The sequence below is a fragment of the Sorex fumeus genome, unplaced genomic scaffold, assembly GCF_029834395.1.
Source record: "Sorex fumeus unplaced genomic scaffold, SorFum_2.1 ptg000098l, whole genome shotgun sequence".
NCBI classification, from domain to species: domain Eukaryota; kingdom Metazoa; phylum Chordata; class Mammalia; order Eulipotyphla; family Soricidae; genus Sorex; species Sorex fumeus.
Genome location: NW_026606155.1, coordinates 82,545,717 through 82,564,935, shown reverse-complemented (window position 1 = coordinate 82,564,935; position 19,219 = coordinate 82,545,717). Strand labels below are relative to the sequence as shown.

Sequence of the window (19,219 nt, the reverse complement as noted above, 5' to 3'; positions counted from 1 at the left end):
GACAAAACTAGCACATCTCTCTTCATTATCGTTTTCATTTGTAAGGTTAGCATTTTAATATAATTCTTTGTTCACTAGAGTTTCTATAGAATTTAAATATTAAATAATCTATGCAGTCTGAAATAAGCACCAGCACTATGCGTTAAGAGTATGACACACACAGACTGGAGTGATAGCACAGCAGGTAGGGTGTTTGCCTTGCACGCAGCCAACATGGCCGACCCGAGTTCGATTCCTCCACCCCTCATGGAGAGCCCGGCAAGATACTGAGAGTATCTTGTCCACACGGCAAAGCCTGGCAAGCTACCCGTGAGGTATTCGATATGCCAAACACAGTAACAACAAAGTCTCATGATGGAGACGTTACTGGGCCGGCTTGAGAAAATCGATGAACAACGGGAGGACAGTGACAATGACAGCAGTCTGAAATAAGCACCAGCACTATGCGTTAAGAGTGATAGCACAGTGGGTAGGGCATTTGCCTTGCACACAGTTGACCTGGGTTCAATTCCCAGCATCCCATATACTCCAGCAAGCACTGCCAGGAGTAACCTCTGTGTATCGCCGGGTGTGACCAAAAAGAAAAAAATAAATAAAAAGATTAAAAAAAAAAGAGTATGACAGATTTTAGGAGGATTGTGAAATTACTGCTCTCTGAGCAATCAAGTCCCTGAAAGCCTCGTCACTTTCAAAAGCAGCAGTGCTCAACAAGGAAAAGCTTATACCCATACAGGATCCATGCTGTTATCATGACTCTTACTGAGACTAATTTTTGTAAGTGACCGACATTTCCTGGAGACTTAAGAAATTACAATCTTTAATTAATCTGGCCAGGCAACCTTTCCTTTCTTCCCGACTGGGACCATGAACAGCATAAAAACTAACTGAAGTTTATTTTTCCTATATCTTACTGAGTCTCTAATTCAGTACAATCTTAAATGGGTAAATGCTTACAGGTTGCCTGATTTAGTTATTAGAAAATTAATAGATGTACAGAACAATTTCTGGGCTTTGACGATTTCATCTTAAGCCAGATCAATACATCAATCAACAAGTCAGACCAACTGGTATGCTCTATCTCCAAACAACAGATGTGGTAGCATGTATATTCAAGATCCTTACCAGACTAGGCCAATGACTATTCCCCATCTAAGGAAAAGTTAGAAATAACATCTAAAATAATCTGATCTTTTACAGGGTTTCTTCAGGTCTCCACTTGAAAAAACTTACCTACTTGTCATTTTCATGGAACCCTAAAAGATTTTCAGTTAAGACTTCCTGGCTTATTTACATAACCAAACCACCACCACCAGAAGACATATTAACTATCTGCCCAAGACATAACCAAACCACCACCACCAGAAGACATATTAACTATCTGCCCAAGACTACCTATTTCATATTAAAATAAACAGCAGCAATAATGACAAAAATGAGAATCATACACATTTCTTGGGTTTTTATGTTTCAGTCTATTTCAAATTACCATATAACTGTCTTTAAAAATGCCTGTTTCTGTACCTAACCATGTTTATGCTATGTTTCCTATTATTTCTTCTTATTCAAACAGATCTTTTATTATAGCTTTTAAGTTTATCTTAATACCACACTGACCATATTTTATTTCCTAAACAATAGTTTTTAATTTACAAATGAGACCTTACTGATTAAAAACCTGCCCTGTATCACACTAATTGCAACATCACTCACCAAAGTGTAATTATACAAGCCTATTACTCTAAAATACTGAATTCCTTGTATTTCTGCCCAGATTTTCATATGGCCGGTTTTATCTTAAGGGCCATGTATGCAAGGCATCAATCCCTGGCAATACACAGCTTCCCATGATTGCTGTTTATAGCCTCAGAGGTACCCATATTTCACAGAGTGGTGGCCTTGAAGGTTCCTGATCATTACGAGTGTGGTCCTGGGTCCCGGGCACCAAATATTTTAGGCCCTAGCACTAATACACTGACCAGGTTGGCCAAACATTACCAGGAGTGTACTTCTACGCACCCTGAGGACCATGCTTGGGAGCATACCCTCAATCACCCATGTGTATATAAATACCTCCTCAGAGGCTGTTCCAAAGCATTTTTTCTATAGAATCCTATCTCAGCACAATTTCCAGCAACTTTGCTTCACTCCACTTAAAAAAATGTCTAAAACGCAATTTGTTAACATATTCGCCCATTGACACTAGTATCTGCATCATTCATATTTCTTTACCTTCCCCCTGCTTCCTTTTATTGTTCTTGTGGGGCTGGAGAGATATGCCTTGCATATAGCCAACTCAGGTTTGATCCTTGGCACCCTTTGGTCTCTAGGATTTAAAAACTACATTTGTGTGCATCTAACAGTTCACATAATATAATCTATTATCTATATATAGCCAGTTGCACACGCTAGGGGAAAAAGCAGCTCAGATAGAGAAGGGAGCACCAAATAAAGGGTGTTGGGAAGATCCGCCCAGGATGGAAGATGCATGCTGAGTGAGAGAAGACTATAGACCGAATATGATTGCCACTCATTGCCTCTTTTGCAAACCACAGCACCCAAAAGGAAAGAAAGAACAAAAAGGAATGCCCTGCCACAGAGGCCGGGTGGTGGTGGTGGTGGTGGTGGGGGATACTGGGATCAGCGGTGGTGGAGAATGGGCATTGGTGGAGGGATGGGTATTCGATCATTGTATAACTGAAGCCCAAGCACAAAAATTTGTAAGTCTGCAACTGTACCTCATGGTGTTTCACTAATAAAAATTTTAAAAAATGTTTTACAAACCTCTCCCTAATGTTAGAAATAGATTATCTTCTTTTATTTGGTTGTTTTGGGGCCATACCTGGCAGTGCTGAAGGTTTACTCTTGGCATTGTGATCATTCCTGGCAGGGTTGAGGGGGGGGGGTGGGGGGGCGTCATGTGTGGTGCTGGGGACTAAACCAGTGTTGGCTGCAAGCAAGGCAATCACCCTACCTGGTGTATTATCACTCTGGCAGTGTTCTTTGTTTGCTTTAGGGTCACACCTGACTGTGCTCAGGGCTTACTTCTGGCTCTGCACTCTGGGATCACTCCTAGTAGGCTCCAGGGACCACATGGGGTGCCAGGGATCAAAACCAGGTCAGCAAAGTGCAAGGCAAGCGTTTTAACTGCTGTACTGTATCACTCCCGCCTGAAGGTATTGCTCCTTCTTACAAAAATACGGAATTAGTTTAGATTATCAGGTAGAGGCTGGAATACCATGTAGACTAAAGGTCTGAATCTGATATTCTGACAGTCACAACATAACTATAAAATGATGTCACGCGAAGACTTTAAACCATGCAGATATAAAATGAACAGATGTTTAAAGAGAAATGGGGATAAATGGTCATAGGTGGATTTGGGGAGAAAGGGGAGGGAACGAGGAGAGAGCTATCTTACGACTTTCCAGATCTTAAAAAGGCTTAATTTCACTCATTCTTAAAATAACTTAGGAGAAATGACAAAGCTTTCCTTAGAATGGAGTGTTGTCTGCAACCAAACGAGTCTAACTTTATCAAGTTAATCGAACTGGAGGATAACAAGAATAGGAGTAAGTTTGAGTCAATAAAGGAGCAAGTTTTTGAGTCAATACGCAATTTTTCCCCAAGGTGATGTTTTAATTATTAATTTTTCTTTCAACAAATGTTTACTGGATGCCACCCTATTTCGAACTTTTTTAATGCACCTAATTTTGTACACGTCAATACTGCACGTATTTATCTTACCTGATTTTGTAAATAGCCTCTTCTGGCATTCAAATCTTCAAAGGGAGGTCTGGAGCTTCTAAAAGGCTCACTGGTAACAACTGTGTCTTGCTGGAAAAGGTGATCTTTCACTAGAGAACTGGAAGAATCTTCTTCAACTGCCTAACAGAAACAGTTTCAAATTCATCAATTGCCAAGAAAAAAAAATACATATATTTTCACCCTAACAAGTACTTAGCAAATCAGCATGGACAATGACCTCTATCTCACTAAGAATGGGCAACTCCCCAAAACTCAAATCCATAAACCTTGTTTAAATATAAAATTTCAAAAATCAACTTTCTGAGCAAAATGAGCTCTTATAGAAAGGAATCTAAGAAGAATTAGAATATTAAAATCTGCTAACTAAAATAGCCAACTTTAAAGAGCTCTTCATTATTAAGTTAGACTGATACTGATACACCTAAAATATATCAGAATAAAAATACAATTCAAGTACTAGTTTGTAATTTTAAGAAATTTCAAAAACAAAAAGGTAACAAGAGCTGTATACAAGGAATTTAAAACATGCTACGTGGGGGGGGGGATGGGAGTGAAGAAAAGACAGAGCGTAACAGAGCAGTGCCAAGCTAGCCCTGCTGCCCCCCCAACCCCCCCATCCAGGATGTCTACTTAGTCTGCTACCTGATCTGAGGAAGATGCAGTGCCATACACAGTGAATTGATGGCATTTACCTACACTACAGAATGACAGTATTTTGCTTATTTTCCAAAACAATCATCTCTAACATTCCTATATTTAAATTAATCAAAACTAAATCTTTGTTTTTTGTTTTTGAGACACACCTAGTAATGTGCTCAAGACTCACTCCTGGCAGTTCTCCGTGATCCATATACTGTACTGGTGACTCAACCTAGGATTGGCCACATTCAAAGCAATTCCCTTATCTCCTATATCCTCTCGAGTCCAAAATCAAATCTTTCTTAATTTGGATGAATACAAGTGTTACAACTCAGTCAAACTAACTTAAATAATTCGCACCATACTATAATCCCTTAAAAGGAGTAAGTACAGGGAGCATAGCAGGTAGGGTATTTGTCTTGCATGCAGTATATCTGGGTCTGATCCCTGCATCCTATATGGTACCCCAAACCCCATTAGGAGTGATCCCTGAGTGCAGAGCTGGGAAGTAAGATCTGAGCACTGCTGCAGGATGGGTGATCCTGTCCACCCCCAAAGAAAATGAATGTTTCTTTTTAAAAAAATTTATGACCGAAAAGCCAAAAAACTTCTACAAGAACATAAGTCTAATAAATGATATGTACAATGATTATACATATATATGCATGAGAGGCCAGAGAGCCTGTGGATCACTTCCAGGTTTGATCGCCAGCACCCCATTCGGCCCTTGGAGCGTACCTTGAGCACAGAGTTGGGAGTAAGCCCTGAGTCCCACTAGTGTGGACCCCCCCTCCAAAAAAACAAACAAACAAACAAACAAACAAACAACAAACATATCTGAATGAGCTCTAGCTTTAGAAAAATCCCCTGCAGTAGTGCTATGTACCCACTTTTAATGTTTTTATTATTGTGTTGGCAAAGGCTCATTTATCTTATCTATAAATCAACCCACACCAATATTTAATGTACCATGGAAACATGTTTTAACGATCAGGAGTTGGTGTAATTATTAGCCTCTGGTTGCTAAGAGATTATTTATCTTTTTTCCTTTTCCAAGACTACTATAGCAATTTTGTTTTTATAGGCAAAAAGATACCAGGGTAAAACAAAGTAATTCTAGCTGTAGGTCTCCATTAGAACATTAGGCTAGGTAACAGCCCTAGGGAAAATAAGAACACTGCTTCCAGCCTCTGTCCTTCTATTCACTCCGAGGCTATGTGTACACACATGTACGCACACTACTATTGTGCATATCTTTTAAATGGATGATTCCAAATCTTTTAAATAGATGACTCCCAATAATCAAATGTAAAAAAGTATCACATGACATCTTGCTCAATAACTTCATTTATGCAGCTGCATATCTAAAATCATAGGTTTGAAAATGTTGCTGGGTCATAGTAAACAAATGAGGATTTTATTAGTAAAGGGTTGGTTTTTGTTTGTTTGGGGGCCATGGAGGTGCTTAGTGCTTACTCCTTTTTTTTTTTAAATGAATCACCATGAGGTATGTATAGTTACAAAGTTGTTCCAAGTTGTTCATGATCAGGTTTCACTCCTACAAAGTTCCAATACCCATTCCTTTACCAGTGCACAATTCCCACCACCAATGTTCCCAGTTTTCCACCAACCACCCCTCTCCCTGTCTCTGTGGTAGGCACTTTATCCCTCCCCTCACCTCTCTTGCTCTCTTTTTCCTTTTGGGCATCATGGTTTGCAATACTGGTATTGAAAGGTTATTATGTTTGTGCTCAGGGCTTACTCTTGGCTCTGCACTCAGGGATCATTCCTGGCAGGGCCCAGGAGACTATATGGTATGCCAGGGACTGAACCTGCCTGGGTCAGCTGTGTGCAAAGCAAATGCCCTTACATGCTGTACTATGCTCTGGCCCCAGAAAAAGTTTTTAACACTTGATATATTGTAAAAAAAAGTTAGGATTTAAAAACAGGATTAAATGTTTGAACTTCTAAACAATCACATTTGAGTTCTTAAAATCATACTCAAATTTTGCAAACAAAAAAGGAATAGAAAAGGAGAAAAAAATTACAAGTTTACTAACATATCAAAATCATCATTAACATTTTGGTGTAGTTTCCATCAGCAATTCATTTAAAATTTGGTAACTGTCTCTAGTTCTGTTCATTGTTACTTTTGGTTAATTTAAGGATAATAAAAAATGACACCACCCCTTGAGCTAAATTTTTTCCATCTAAGACTTTTCTCTAAAAACAATAACAACATATAGAATTTTCTTTCTTTTTGTACCACACCTAGCTGTGCCCAGGGATTACTCCTTGTTCTGTACTCAAGTATCACTCCTGGCAATGCTTGGGGGAGACAAATACAATACTGGGGATTCAAACTAGATATAGTCACGTGCAAGGCAAACACCTTACCCTCTGTACTTTGGCAGCCCCTCCCCTCCCCATCCATAATACACAGTTAAAAACAGCTGAACACTGTAATGAGTGATAAAAAAAAGTGGAATGAATATAAGTATGAGCTGATTTTTTTAAAGTTTGGCAAAAACAAAGTTAGTCTGGCATTTTAAATTCAGTAGTAGTAGTTACATAGCTTCAGCTAACCAGTTTAGTCTTTCTACAGTATTTAAACAGTAAATTTTATTCCAGTATTTTATTCTAGGGATATAGTCAGAAATATAAAAAGTGATGTAAAAGGCAATAGGAAATAAATGTTCAACAAATTGTCACAGATTAAACTATCATACACACACATGCATACATACAAATACTTACATGATATAAAGGGAAAAATAAAAAGACTCAGATTATGTACGTGTGTGCACTCTACCACTGAATTACACCCCTGAGCCTAAACAAGATATAATTTTAAATTCAAATGACTCTTAGTTATGAAACCCTTCCACGATATGAAATAGAAAAATGAAAAAATTCTGTTTACTTATGATAGCTGAAGACACTGAATTATTCCAAGTATAAAGTTGCTCATCAACAAAAAACTAAATGTCTTACAAAGTACTGACATATTTGTTCAATTTATAATACTTAAAATGATATTTTCAGGGGCCTGAAGCTATAGTACAGCAGGTAGGGTGTCTGCCATGCACACGGCCAACGCAGGTTCGATTCCCCACATCCCATATGGTCCCCCAAAGCACCACCAAGAGTAATTCCTGAGTGCAGAGCTAGAAGGAACCCCTATGCATTGCTGGTGTGACCCAAAAAGTGCAAAAAAAAAAAAAAAAAGAAATTTCCATTCCACTATTTAGCATCTTCATATATAAAATTAAATATATAATGCTTCTATTTCCTAAGTTTCAGAAGAATGACATATGAAAACTCCTATATTATCAAATAAATGGTAAACAAAGGTAAATTTAAGAGTTTTCTTTGGCAATTTTAATTATGGACATAATTTTAAACTTACCAAATGCAAAATATTCAAAAAATTGCCTTATATTATTGCCATTTCCCTCTTCTCATAATAAACGTTTAAATTACATAATCAGGCTCAGATTTTTTTTTTAAAAATTAGATTTAAACATTTCTTGGCTATGAAAGAGATAGAAGATATAGTACCATCTGTACTGAAAAATAAAATTTAACTTAGTGTCTAAGAACACTGGGAAATAAATAATAGGATTAAGTGAGCTATAACCTCAAATACTACCTAAAATTCTAGTTAAAGAAAAAAATTAAATATCTCTTTAAGTTTATTAGTCAAGTATTAATGCATAATAAATTATCACAACATAATTTTAAAGCAATTTTTGTTATAGTTGCTGTGAAATATTTAGGAAAAAACCTAGCTGAATGGTTCTGGTTCATAGGTTTTTTTTTAATCAGGTTACATTATATCAGCATGTTTGTAGTTTTGTGAAGGCAAGCTAGGGGCCAGATGACCTGCCTCCAAGGTGACCCTTCACTGGTTGTTAGGAAAGTTTTAGTTCTGTCTAGATTCTTCACCACACAAATCTCTTTATAAAACCTGCTTAAATATCTGTACAAAGTAGCAAGCTTTTACAAAATGACTGATCTAGAGAGTACTTATTTGGCTTACCACTCCCTTTTAAGGATTAAAAGCAAGCAAAGCAAAACCAAAACCAAAATCACAACATCTAGTGCCACCCTAAAAATCTACCTCCTTTACTGGAATAGGATACAACCCCCCAACCGTACCCAAGGCAACACAAACTCTGAATCATTACAGCACCTCCTAGGGGGAGATATCACTACTCTGGGAAAGACAAGACTACAATACATATAAAAGTATGGAAAGAACACGTAGTCATTTAAAAATTACCACTGTCTGTTGCTCTCAGAAAAAGTTATTTACATTTTTCTCATATACAAAATACACTTATCCCTATCACTCCCAAGATGCCCCCACATTTCTTCTGCTTCTTGTTTGTAAGTGATAGAAAATAAAGATATAAAGTAATTTTAAAACATGGTAGAAGTTCCTTGAATAGAACATTAAGATCGGAGAATAATTTCTCCACAATTCCTGGTTTTGACCTTTGAGATCTGAATGGTTCTCATTTCTGAACCATTGCTCTATTTTACAGAGGCTCATGTTCACGTCTGTCTGAAATATTTCAATCTTCCTGATATAGAAGTGCCACTTCTCAGTTCACGTTGGTGCTATTTCTACCAGTGTCATTTTTAAAAGAATATATGGATCTTATAGCCACTCGAGTCATCCTGAATAGGATTAGCAGAACACTAGATGAAGGACAACCATGTGAACAAGCTGGATTCCAAAAAGGATTCAGTACCATTGACCATATCCACACAATAACCAAGCTCATTGAGGTATCTCGGGAGTTCAAGATGCCGCTCTGTCTAACGTTCATTGATTTAAAGAAGGCCTTTGATTCTGTTGAGACGGAAGCGGTCATGGAAGCCCTAGCCAATCAGGGCGTACAAACTCAATACATCAGGATCCTTCGTGAGCTCTACTGCGGATTCACTACCAAGATCTCACCATTCTACAAAGAAGTAATCATCCATATCAAGAGAGGGGTTCGGCAGGGTGATACCATTTCACCAAAACTCTTCAGTGCCACCCTCGAGAACATCATGCGACGACTGGAATGGGGAAACATGGGAGTGAAGATAGATGGTCGGCAACTACACCACCTCCGCTTTGCTGATGACATCGTTCTAATAACACCAAACATCAGCCAAGCGGCACAAATGCTTGCGGACTTTGACCGTGAGTGTGGAAAGGTCGGACTACAGCTGAATCTTACGAAGACAATGTTTATGAGAAACAGCCTTGTTCCTGACGCTCCATTCGCTCTCAACGGAACCACCATCTCCGAATGCAACAGTTATATATACTTAGGTCGAGAAATCAACATGATGAATGACCTGGCACCTGAGTTACGCAGGAGGAAGAGAGCGGCTTGGAATGCCTTCAAGAGCATTGAAGAAATAACTAAAAGGACAAAGAACCTCCAGCTACGAGCACATCTCTTTGATTCCACTATTCTTCCTGCATTAACATATGCCTCAGAGACCTGGAACCCTACGAAAACAGGATGAGAACACTATTCGGGTCTCTCAAAGAGGAATCGAAAGAACTATGCTTGGAATATCACGATTCACTCAAATGAGAGATAGAATCCGGAGTTCTGATCTTCGTCAATGCTCAAGAATCAGGGACGCTGTCTCATTTGCCAAGACATCAAAAATCAGATGGGCTGGACATGTAATGAGGTTTACAGACAACCGCTGGACTAGAGCCATTACTGATTGGATTCCACGAGACATCAAAAGATCACGTGGACGCCCACCTATAAGATGGTCAGACTTCTTCGTCAAGACCCTAAATGATCGGTTTGAGGCTCTACATGTTCCTAAAACGAACAGATACCATTGGGCTACGCTGGCACGCAACCGGGATGAATGGAGACATTACTGGCACCCGCTCGAATAAATCGATGAATAACGGGGATTAAGTGATTAAGTGATTAAGTGATAGCCAGGGATATAGCTCAGAGGACTGGAGCACATACTATGTATGCTGGACCTCACACTAGGTGCCACACAGTTGCCAAGAGCAACCTCAAAGCACAATGCCAGGAGCACTTCGGGAGCACCAATGACTGTGTTTCCCAAAACAAAACAAAGTATCATGGGTCTCTTGTAAACCTTACTGGGTTCACTTCATTAGATAAAACACAAATAATCTCCAGTAAGAAAGTATTTTCTAACTTAAATTCCCAAATTTCTGAAGCAGTAATATAGGAGGTAGGGCACCTGCCTTGCACCAGGCCGACCCAGGTTTGATCCCTAGTACCACCACCACATAAGGTCCCCTGAACACACCAGGAGTGATTCCTAAGCGCAGAGTCAGAAGTAAGGCACTGGCACCATGGGGCTTGGTCCAAAAAGCAAAAAACAAACATTTAAAAAAAAAACCAAAACCTTTAATCCTTCAAAGCACTTACAAGGCCATAATTTACTTATATTGAAGGATGATCAAAAGCAGTCTTTCTCAATTGGGGGTTTCAGGAAATTCCAAGGGAAACAATATGGGCAGCCACTGCAGATGAGGTATGGGACCAACTGAGCATGGTGGGAGCAGGTGTTTGCATAGGGACGAAAGGTTGGAAAGGTCATAGAGCCAGAGCACACCTTAGATCTCTGAAGGTCTCAGCAAGAATTTAGTTACACTCTTTGTTTTAATCTTTACATAAAGCTATACTGAGAGTTTCTTGAATTTCATCTTTGTGAAAAAGTCATTTCCTAATTTTAGTATAATTGGTAGGTATACTGAGGCAGAGTCTTCAAAACAAGTTTTGGCTCCTTTTTATTTAGAAGGCCTCTCATAGCCTATAGTGGACCATACATAAAAAGAAAAGCAGCAATAGCTTTATTCTTCTGCTGGAAATTTTCTCAGCTGGATCACCTAGCCAGGAACATTTACTACATCCCAATACATTACTGTAAGTGACAGTATTGTTAAACTTTCTGTCACTATACAATGAGTCCCTTTTCCAGTTTCAAAAATAGTCATTCTTCTTTCCCCATCCCATCCCCAACATCTTTTTCATTTAAGCCCTTGCAGTCTCCTAAAAGGTTAACGTTACAGCACCCAACTACTGGCCAAGTTCAAAAGACTCTCCATTCTAAAGTATTTATTATAACAGCACCACATTTTTAGGTATCAAAATTTGTAGCACTGTCCTCCTACTGTTCATCGATTTGCTCGAGCGGGCACCAGTAACGTCTCCATTGTGAGACTTGTTTTTGGCCTTATCAAATACGCCACGGGGAGCTTGCCAGGCTCTGCCCTGTGGGCAAGATACTCTTGGTAGCTTGCCAGGCTCTTCGGAGGAATAGAATCTGGGTCAGCCCGTGCAAGGCAAACACCCTTCCTGCTGTGCTATCGCTCTAGCGCCATCAAAATTTGTACTTGTAATAAATGACCCCAATTTAGTGAATAAAGATAAATAAAATAAAGTTATTTAAGCTAAATATTACTGAGGGTCACAGCTCAAGTGTTTCTCATTCAGTACCTCAGGAGGTTGCAATCATCAGTTAATTCTGTGGTCATTTGAACAATGTGATTCCAGGATGGTTTACCACACACGGCAGGGCTCAGGGACCCATATGTGGTACCAGGATTTAACACAGGTCAGCTGGTGCAAGGCAAGCACCCTACCTGCTCTACTAACCCTGTAGCCCCAACACATGGACATCCTGACAGTTGCCCGAGTGTTCTTAGGAGCTTTCTTCAGAGTAAGTCTGTAAGGGTCTTTTCATGATCTACCCTTGGAAATCTGCTGGTTCTGGCTAAGAACTAATCCATTAAGTACACGACACATACTCAAGGGGAGAAAAGTCAGCTTCCCCCAAGAGAAGTATTTGAAAAATCATGGGTAAGTCACTTGTGCAACCAATTGTGTAACAACTCCTGTTCCCAAGATCATAAATAGCAATGATAAAAGGAAGAAACGTGTCTTATAATTAAGGCCAGTGATTTCCTTTTCAAGTCAAACTACTTACTTGCAAATCATCTGCTCCTTCAGCTTCATTTTTTAAAGCTGGGCATCCTAAGAAAAGAGGTAATAGTTAATTTAGCATAGACTCTTAGTATTTAAGATTTTAGTACTGCAGACTATTTTATCATACCGTTTTAGAAAACTGATTAGAGATCATTCTTGCCTGCCTGGCACCTAACCAGATGTTGGCCACTCATATTTGCTTTCTTAGAATAAACAAATGGGATTGCTTTTATCTTATACAGGTAAATTCTTATTACTTAAAAATCACCCCCCCGAATGTTTTATTTCCAAGTCCAATTCCCCCCCCAATACTTTAATTCTAGGGAGACTATATATATCACACTATCTGATGCTCAGACAATATGTATATACTATCCATTCACTTTTTCTCTAAGTCCCGAGTCAAGAAATAGTAATTACCACCCAGAATTAAGATTTTAAGTGTTTTGGGAAGAAAGAACAAGAAGAGCCTAATCCACAACTATCAACAACCAATTACTATTACTGACCTCTGTGCATCAATGTTTCTTTTTGGGCCACATCTGGATGCACACAGGGATCACTTCTGTCAGGGTTATGGGTACTGAGATGCCAGGGATCGAACCTAGGTTTTGCACTGTGCAAGGCAAATACCCTACCCACTGCATTATCACTCCAGCCCAGATTATTTTTATTATAGAAAGTTACATAAAAGAATTTAACGGGAGTGTTTAAAATCTACACACTGATAAAGTTAACCAGACTATTTTTTAATAGGATGGATACTACAGTGATTCTAACTGGATAAGAGTTTGTAAGCTCCTTATAAAGTACCTTTTAAAAGATTGAAAATTTATTTTTCTCCTAGTGAAAGAAATAAGCTCTTATGGGAACATCAATGTAGGCTTAAAAGTAATTAAAAAATTTAAACAAACCACCTAAATTCCGGCAGGCATGGATAATGATTTTCTCTTCGAAGCAGAGATTCTTTAACACTATTTAAAATATCTGGGGAATTTTAAGAAGTATTCTTATACCAAAGTATAGTCCCAAAGCAATGATGTCAGACTGTGAGGGGTCAAGAATAAGGGTAACACATGTCTTTCAATTTTCAAGTTTCTTATAGTGGTTTGAGAACCACAACCACTGCTGGAAAACATGAGAATCTGTATTCATCTTACATTACCAATACTCAAATTCAATCTGAATAATATAATCATTCACTACGACAACGTTTCCTTATCACATTTGAACTGCCTGGGAATTTACAAAAGCTCCTTGCTCCAATCCCGAGTGAGCCTGCTTTAAGTGACAGAGTGAAGAGACTGGTTATTTTATTTTTCAAATATGAAGCAAAAGTTCAACAAACGTCACCTATGGAGAATTAAAGGATTCTTTTTATAATATTTTCTAAATTAGAAATCAAGTGTTATTTTGACCAAATTTTAGTATTTTAAAATAATTAAGCTATTTAACCAGTTTTATCCACTAATATTACAGGCTGTTACTATGCATTTCTATGTATTTCTCCATAGTCTGTTTCATAACTTAATTTATTTTAATTTTCCAACTGAAATGCTGTATTCAAAAATATAAATCACAATACTATCTAGCATATTTTGAATCATTTGCTTTATATAGGTTATTGCTACTAAGAGATAATTTTCTTTCTCAAAGAAAACAGTGGGGACAGAAGATAGTAAGGTGCTTGCTCTGCATGTAGCCAATTCTGGTTTAATCCACAGCAAGATATATGGTCTCCAGAGTCTCACCAGGAGTGATTCCTTAACAGAGAGCCAGCAGTAAGTCCTGACAGTGTGTGTGGCCCAAAGCTCTCCCCCAAAGACAAAGATAAAATAATAATAGCAATCTTAATTAAGCAGATTTTAGCAGCGGCCAGTCATACATATAATTTTTTTCTCCAACAGAACCTGCATGCTTTATCAGCCATTAGTCAACAACATGAGATTGAGTGTTACCACAGAATAACTGGAATTTATTTTCTTTGAATTCTTGTCTATCACTATGAAAGTAAAGATATCATTGCTTTCACACAGACAGAGAGAAAGAGAAAGAGAGACCTCAGTGGTATTTTGACTGCTCTCTACATCTTCCAGGTCTTTTTAAAAATAGTATTTGAATTATCTTAAGGCATTTGTTGATAGACTTTTAAAGATAATAATGTACTTGGTACAGACTGTGATGTGGCAAACATAGAATAGATCCCAAAGTTCATTAATTTATCTTCACCAATAGTGAGCTTTCAACAAATCACAAAAGCTGACTTGTCTAAAGTTCACTGTATGTAACTGCAAAACAAATTAAGAAAAGTTAAAGACCTACCTTGAGAAATATCCTCTATAGCTCTTCGAATACCTCTATCAAAAGCCCTAGCATCAGCAGGACTTTGAAAGGTAAGGCCAAACTTCTTGTCATCTATCTTCCAGTGGTGAAATGTTGGAGTGACCTTATTGTAAATGAGGTCTTTTTTAAGCATACATTCCAAAACCACCTGCCAAAAGTTAAATGCCAAAAATTACTATACATACGTTACAAACATTCCAATGTAGCTCCTAAATATAAACAGATTAGCAAAAAGATTTTATGTAATTTTTTCCTTTTGGCGGTAACAGGGTGTCACAATTCCATTTTAGTTTTTGTGATGAATGCATCTGTGAAGTAGAGCTTAAGAAGCAAGATCTTCATATTAATATTCTAAGAAATACTGTTATTAAAGTATACTTCTTGTCTGAGTATTCAACACAAACATGAAAACCATTTTAGAGCACTCTGGGAAAGTGGCAGAATAAAAGTATCAGGAATAGGTCTGTATACTGCCTCCTCCTGTCCCTTTCTCCTCTATCCCTCAGAAACTGCACTATCTGAATCTGTTTGAATCTATGTTGAAACTCTGTAGTTGGGAAAGGCTTGCTACTTCCATCCAAAGACAAATTGGGGTAAATTTTGGTTAATTTCAACTATGAGCACAGCATTTACTGTTTTATATTCTCCGTCACTTTAGCAGGTAACTGTGTACTTAAACCTGAACACAGGTTTAAAGGAGCCATGGTAAAAAGAACCCAGCCCTCCAAATTTCTAGGTCATTGTTCTGATCAATGAACTTTGAAAACAGAGGTAAAGAAGAAGTTAGTCCTTGTTGTTTCAATGTTGTTTTAAGATCCTCATCTGAATGAAGTTGAAGTAAACATCAAAGTATTTAATGGGCCTTTTTTGGGGGGTGGGATGGCAAGATGCTAATGGCCAGAGCACTAAAAACACAATTACAGGGGCTGGAGAGCTAGCAGAGATGGTAGGGTGCTTGTCTTGCATGCACCCAATCTGGATTTGATACCAGTTATCACATATGGTGTCCCAATCCCAGACAGGAGGATCCCTGAGAAGACAAACAAAAAAACCAACTGCACAGAAAGGGTCTATTAATGCAATGAACGCCTTGAGAAAGGTTCAAAATAAGGTAACAAGTTTCCATTTCAGGATGTACAATGGCATTGAGACAGTCTACGACAATCAAAGAAAAATAATAACTAAAAATTGTAAACTCTGGAAAATAAAACAAACCTAATTTCCAGAGTTACCACACTATAAAGTTCAAATACAGAGTTCAACCGAAAATCAAAAGGCATACAATAAAGCACTGGCCATTGAAAGAACAAACTATCTGAGAGAGAACTATATAATAAAGACTTAAAGGGGGCCTTTAGATACTCCAAAGAAAATGAAACTTGAACAAAACAGAAACAGCAATTTAAAAAACAAAACAAAAGCCACCACAACAACCAGAAAACAGAAAAAAACAGTAGCCAGGGAGACAGTTCAAAAAGACTTTTGAGTTTGATCCCTGGAATCACCTGGCCATTCCTGTTACTTCAGGGTATGGCCACCATAAATTCAGAAAACCTAATGTGGGATACTTATAAAGTAACCTACACCGGAAGAGTTAAAACAAGTGACTAAAAACTGCACAAGACATTAACAAGCAGACAAAATTGTTATGTGAACTATAAATTACATGAAAGCACTGAACTGGTTTTTTAATTTTGTGGATTTGGGGGTGATACTTTTTCAGTCTTTTTTCAATCTAGAAAAATTTCTTAGTCTGTTTTTTTGTGTTTCATAACACTTAGGAAATATTAGCTGGAAAACATTTTTAAAAACTAAGTTGTATAACCGTATAATCTGAGATTACAATACAAACAAAAATACTGAAAATCAATTTATAGCTGTTTAATTTTGTAATTACCTTTTTCTTTGGTTGTTTATCAGTTACATGACACACATACTAAGTAATGGTTAGTTACTACTGTTCTCTTCCAAGTCCTATACACAAATATGCCATAAAAATCAGTGAAATCAATCATGGTAGAAAAATGTTAAGACTACAAATCATTGCCCTTTGTAAACCCTCTCCTCAAAAGCTATTGACCTTTTAACCAGTATCACTGAACATACGGAGTTCTGACACTAAGTTTTGTTCATTCTGAAATAAGTGACCTTATTTCAATAAAGTGGCTAATTCCTGTCCCATCTGCTGAATCACCTCCACGGGTCTTTTTTCTTTTTTTTCAATTCTTTGATGATTACAGATGTAGAATTACCATGGGACCCAGGGCTTCTATACACCAGCACATTATCACATCAGCTCACACAAATAAATTATTTGACAAGACATTTAGAAATTTAGAAAATTTAGAAATTCAATGTTAAAATTAGTGCTATGACTTATTGCAATATTTTTAACATCTACACAGTGAGAAATGTAGTATATATTCTGGAGAACAATTGTAATCTGTAACTGCTTTAAGAAAATAAGAAGGGGGAAGAAAAATAGCTCAAAGAGGAGGAGAATATATCTAGACTGTGCAGGGACCCAGAGTTCAATTCTTCCTATCGCAAGAACCCCAGCACAATTATAAAAAAACTAAATAATGGGTAAAGAAATGAAAATTTAAAAAGACATACAGAGAAAGTAGTTGCATGAAAATACCATACTAATTTTAAGTTAGTTTTGTTTCTGAGCGAACGCTGGGTTATTTGTGGCTCTGTGCTCAGAGATCACTCCAGGCAGTGGTTGGGGGGACTTTAAGAGGTGCCAGAGATTGAACCTGGGTCAACTGGATGTAAGGTAAGCACATTTTTCACTACATATTATCTACAATATATTTTCTAACATAAGGGCCTATAAAAGTGTATTTTTGCCTTTTAAGGAAAAAATAAATTTTCTTGGTCCTATTCAGATTTAACTTAATTAAAAAAATCCTCATTGTTATGAAATTGTGTATTTGCAAGATTAATCTATTTGATGTAAATTTTTAATGCATTAGGACAAAATTATTAAAATTAAATTTTTAAATTTATATACCCAGGGGGCAGAAAGATAGTACAATGGGTAGGATACTTGCCTTGCATGGTCCGACCCAGGTTTGATTCCCAGCACCATCAGGAGTAAATCCTGAATGCAGAGCCAGGAATAACACCTGGCCAGGTGTAGCCCCCGAATAAAAAACAAAACAAATAAATAAAAACCATACCCCTGTAAAATTTCTACCTTAAATCAATTTATTATTGATTTACAGTTTTGCGTAGTTTCAGTTTAGCTTTATTCATCTATATGTGTTTACGGGTCACCACCTTCACCTAAAAAAAAAATAATCTTGGGCAAGGGGCAATAATACAGCAGGCAGGGTTTCTGACTTACACATGGCTGACCTGGGTTCTAATCCTTGCACCACATGTAGTCCTCTGTGCCCCACCAGGGATCATCCCCAAGTGCAGAGCCAGGAGGAGTAAGCCCTAAGCATCTCCGGATGTGTGCATATCCTAAACATAATAAGATCTCATACATGGAATGTAAACAAAGGGAATAAATCAATAAAAATTATTATAAGTCTATGAAATACATCAACTTGAATCTTTTTTTAAAATTTATTTATTTTTGCTTTTTGGGTCACACCTGGCGATACACAGGGGTTACTCCTGGTTCATGCACTCAGGTATTACTCCTGGCGATGCTCAGGGGACCATATGGGACACTGGGAATCGAACCCGGTTGGCCACATGCAAAGCCCTACCCGCTGTGCTATCACTCCAGCCCAGAATCTATAAACCTTACACCTAAAATGTAATTTATTACATTAATAATAATATGGGAAACTGGAGGTGAAGTTTCTGCATGAGATTGAATTGAAGTAGATTATCAATGTAATTAAGTTGTCATACCTTAGGACATTCTATGTAATCCCCAAGGAAATTCAAAAGACATCAAGTATTTTCAAAAGGAGACTAAAAGAACACTAGAAAAATCAATTAAATACAATGAAATAAAATGGAGGAAATACTAAATTAATAAAAACAGGCTTAAGATGTATTTTTAAAATAACAAAAAGTCAAACGTGACTCCTGACTGTATCACTTCAAATTTATATGGATTAAAATAACTGATCAAAGGCTGGAGTCATAAGTGATAGTACAGAAGGTAGGGCGCTTGTCAGCATTCAATCTTGTCCCGAACTCCATCAGGAATGATTCCTCAGTACAGAGCCAGAAGTAATCCCTGAGCACAGCTGGGGTGTGGCCTCAAAACAAAATACCCAACAGAATCAGAGTCGTATTTAGTCTCATAGCAATGACATAAATTCTCTACAGTGTTCACTAAATTCTGTATCTTAAAAGTAATATTAGCAATAATGTTCACATAGAAAGCAAGGCTCAATGTTTGTCATATTTGTGATCAATAGCACAATTAACAACAACAAAAAAACTATAGAAAGCAGCAATTACATTGCTGCCAAGAGATTACAATCAACCAACCAACACTA

At 37.6% G+C, this 19,219-nt stretch overlaps 1 protein-coding gene across 1 annotated transcript in view; it reads right to left on the bottom strand.

The window, feature by feature from the left end:
* Positions 1–19,219, bottom strand: part of SPRED1 (sprouty related EVH1 domain containing 1) — an 89,022-nt gene that overhangs the window by 14,467 nt on the left and 55,336 nt on the right. The window contains exons 3-5 of the mRNA XM_056133352.1: positions 14,727–14,895; positions 12,406–12,452; positions 3,745–3,885 (exon numbers count right to left, since the gene is read on the bottom strand). Coding sequence (XP_055989327.1) covers positions 3,745–3,885; positions 12,406–12,452; positions 14,727–14,895 — 357 coding nt within the window. The remainder of the gene's footprint in view (positions 1–3,744; positions 3,886–12,405; positions 12,453–14,726; positions 14,896–19,219) is intronic.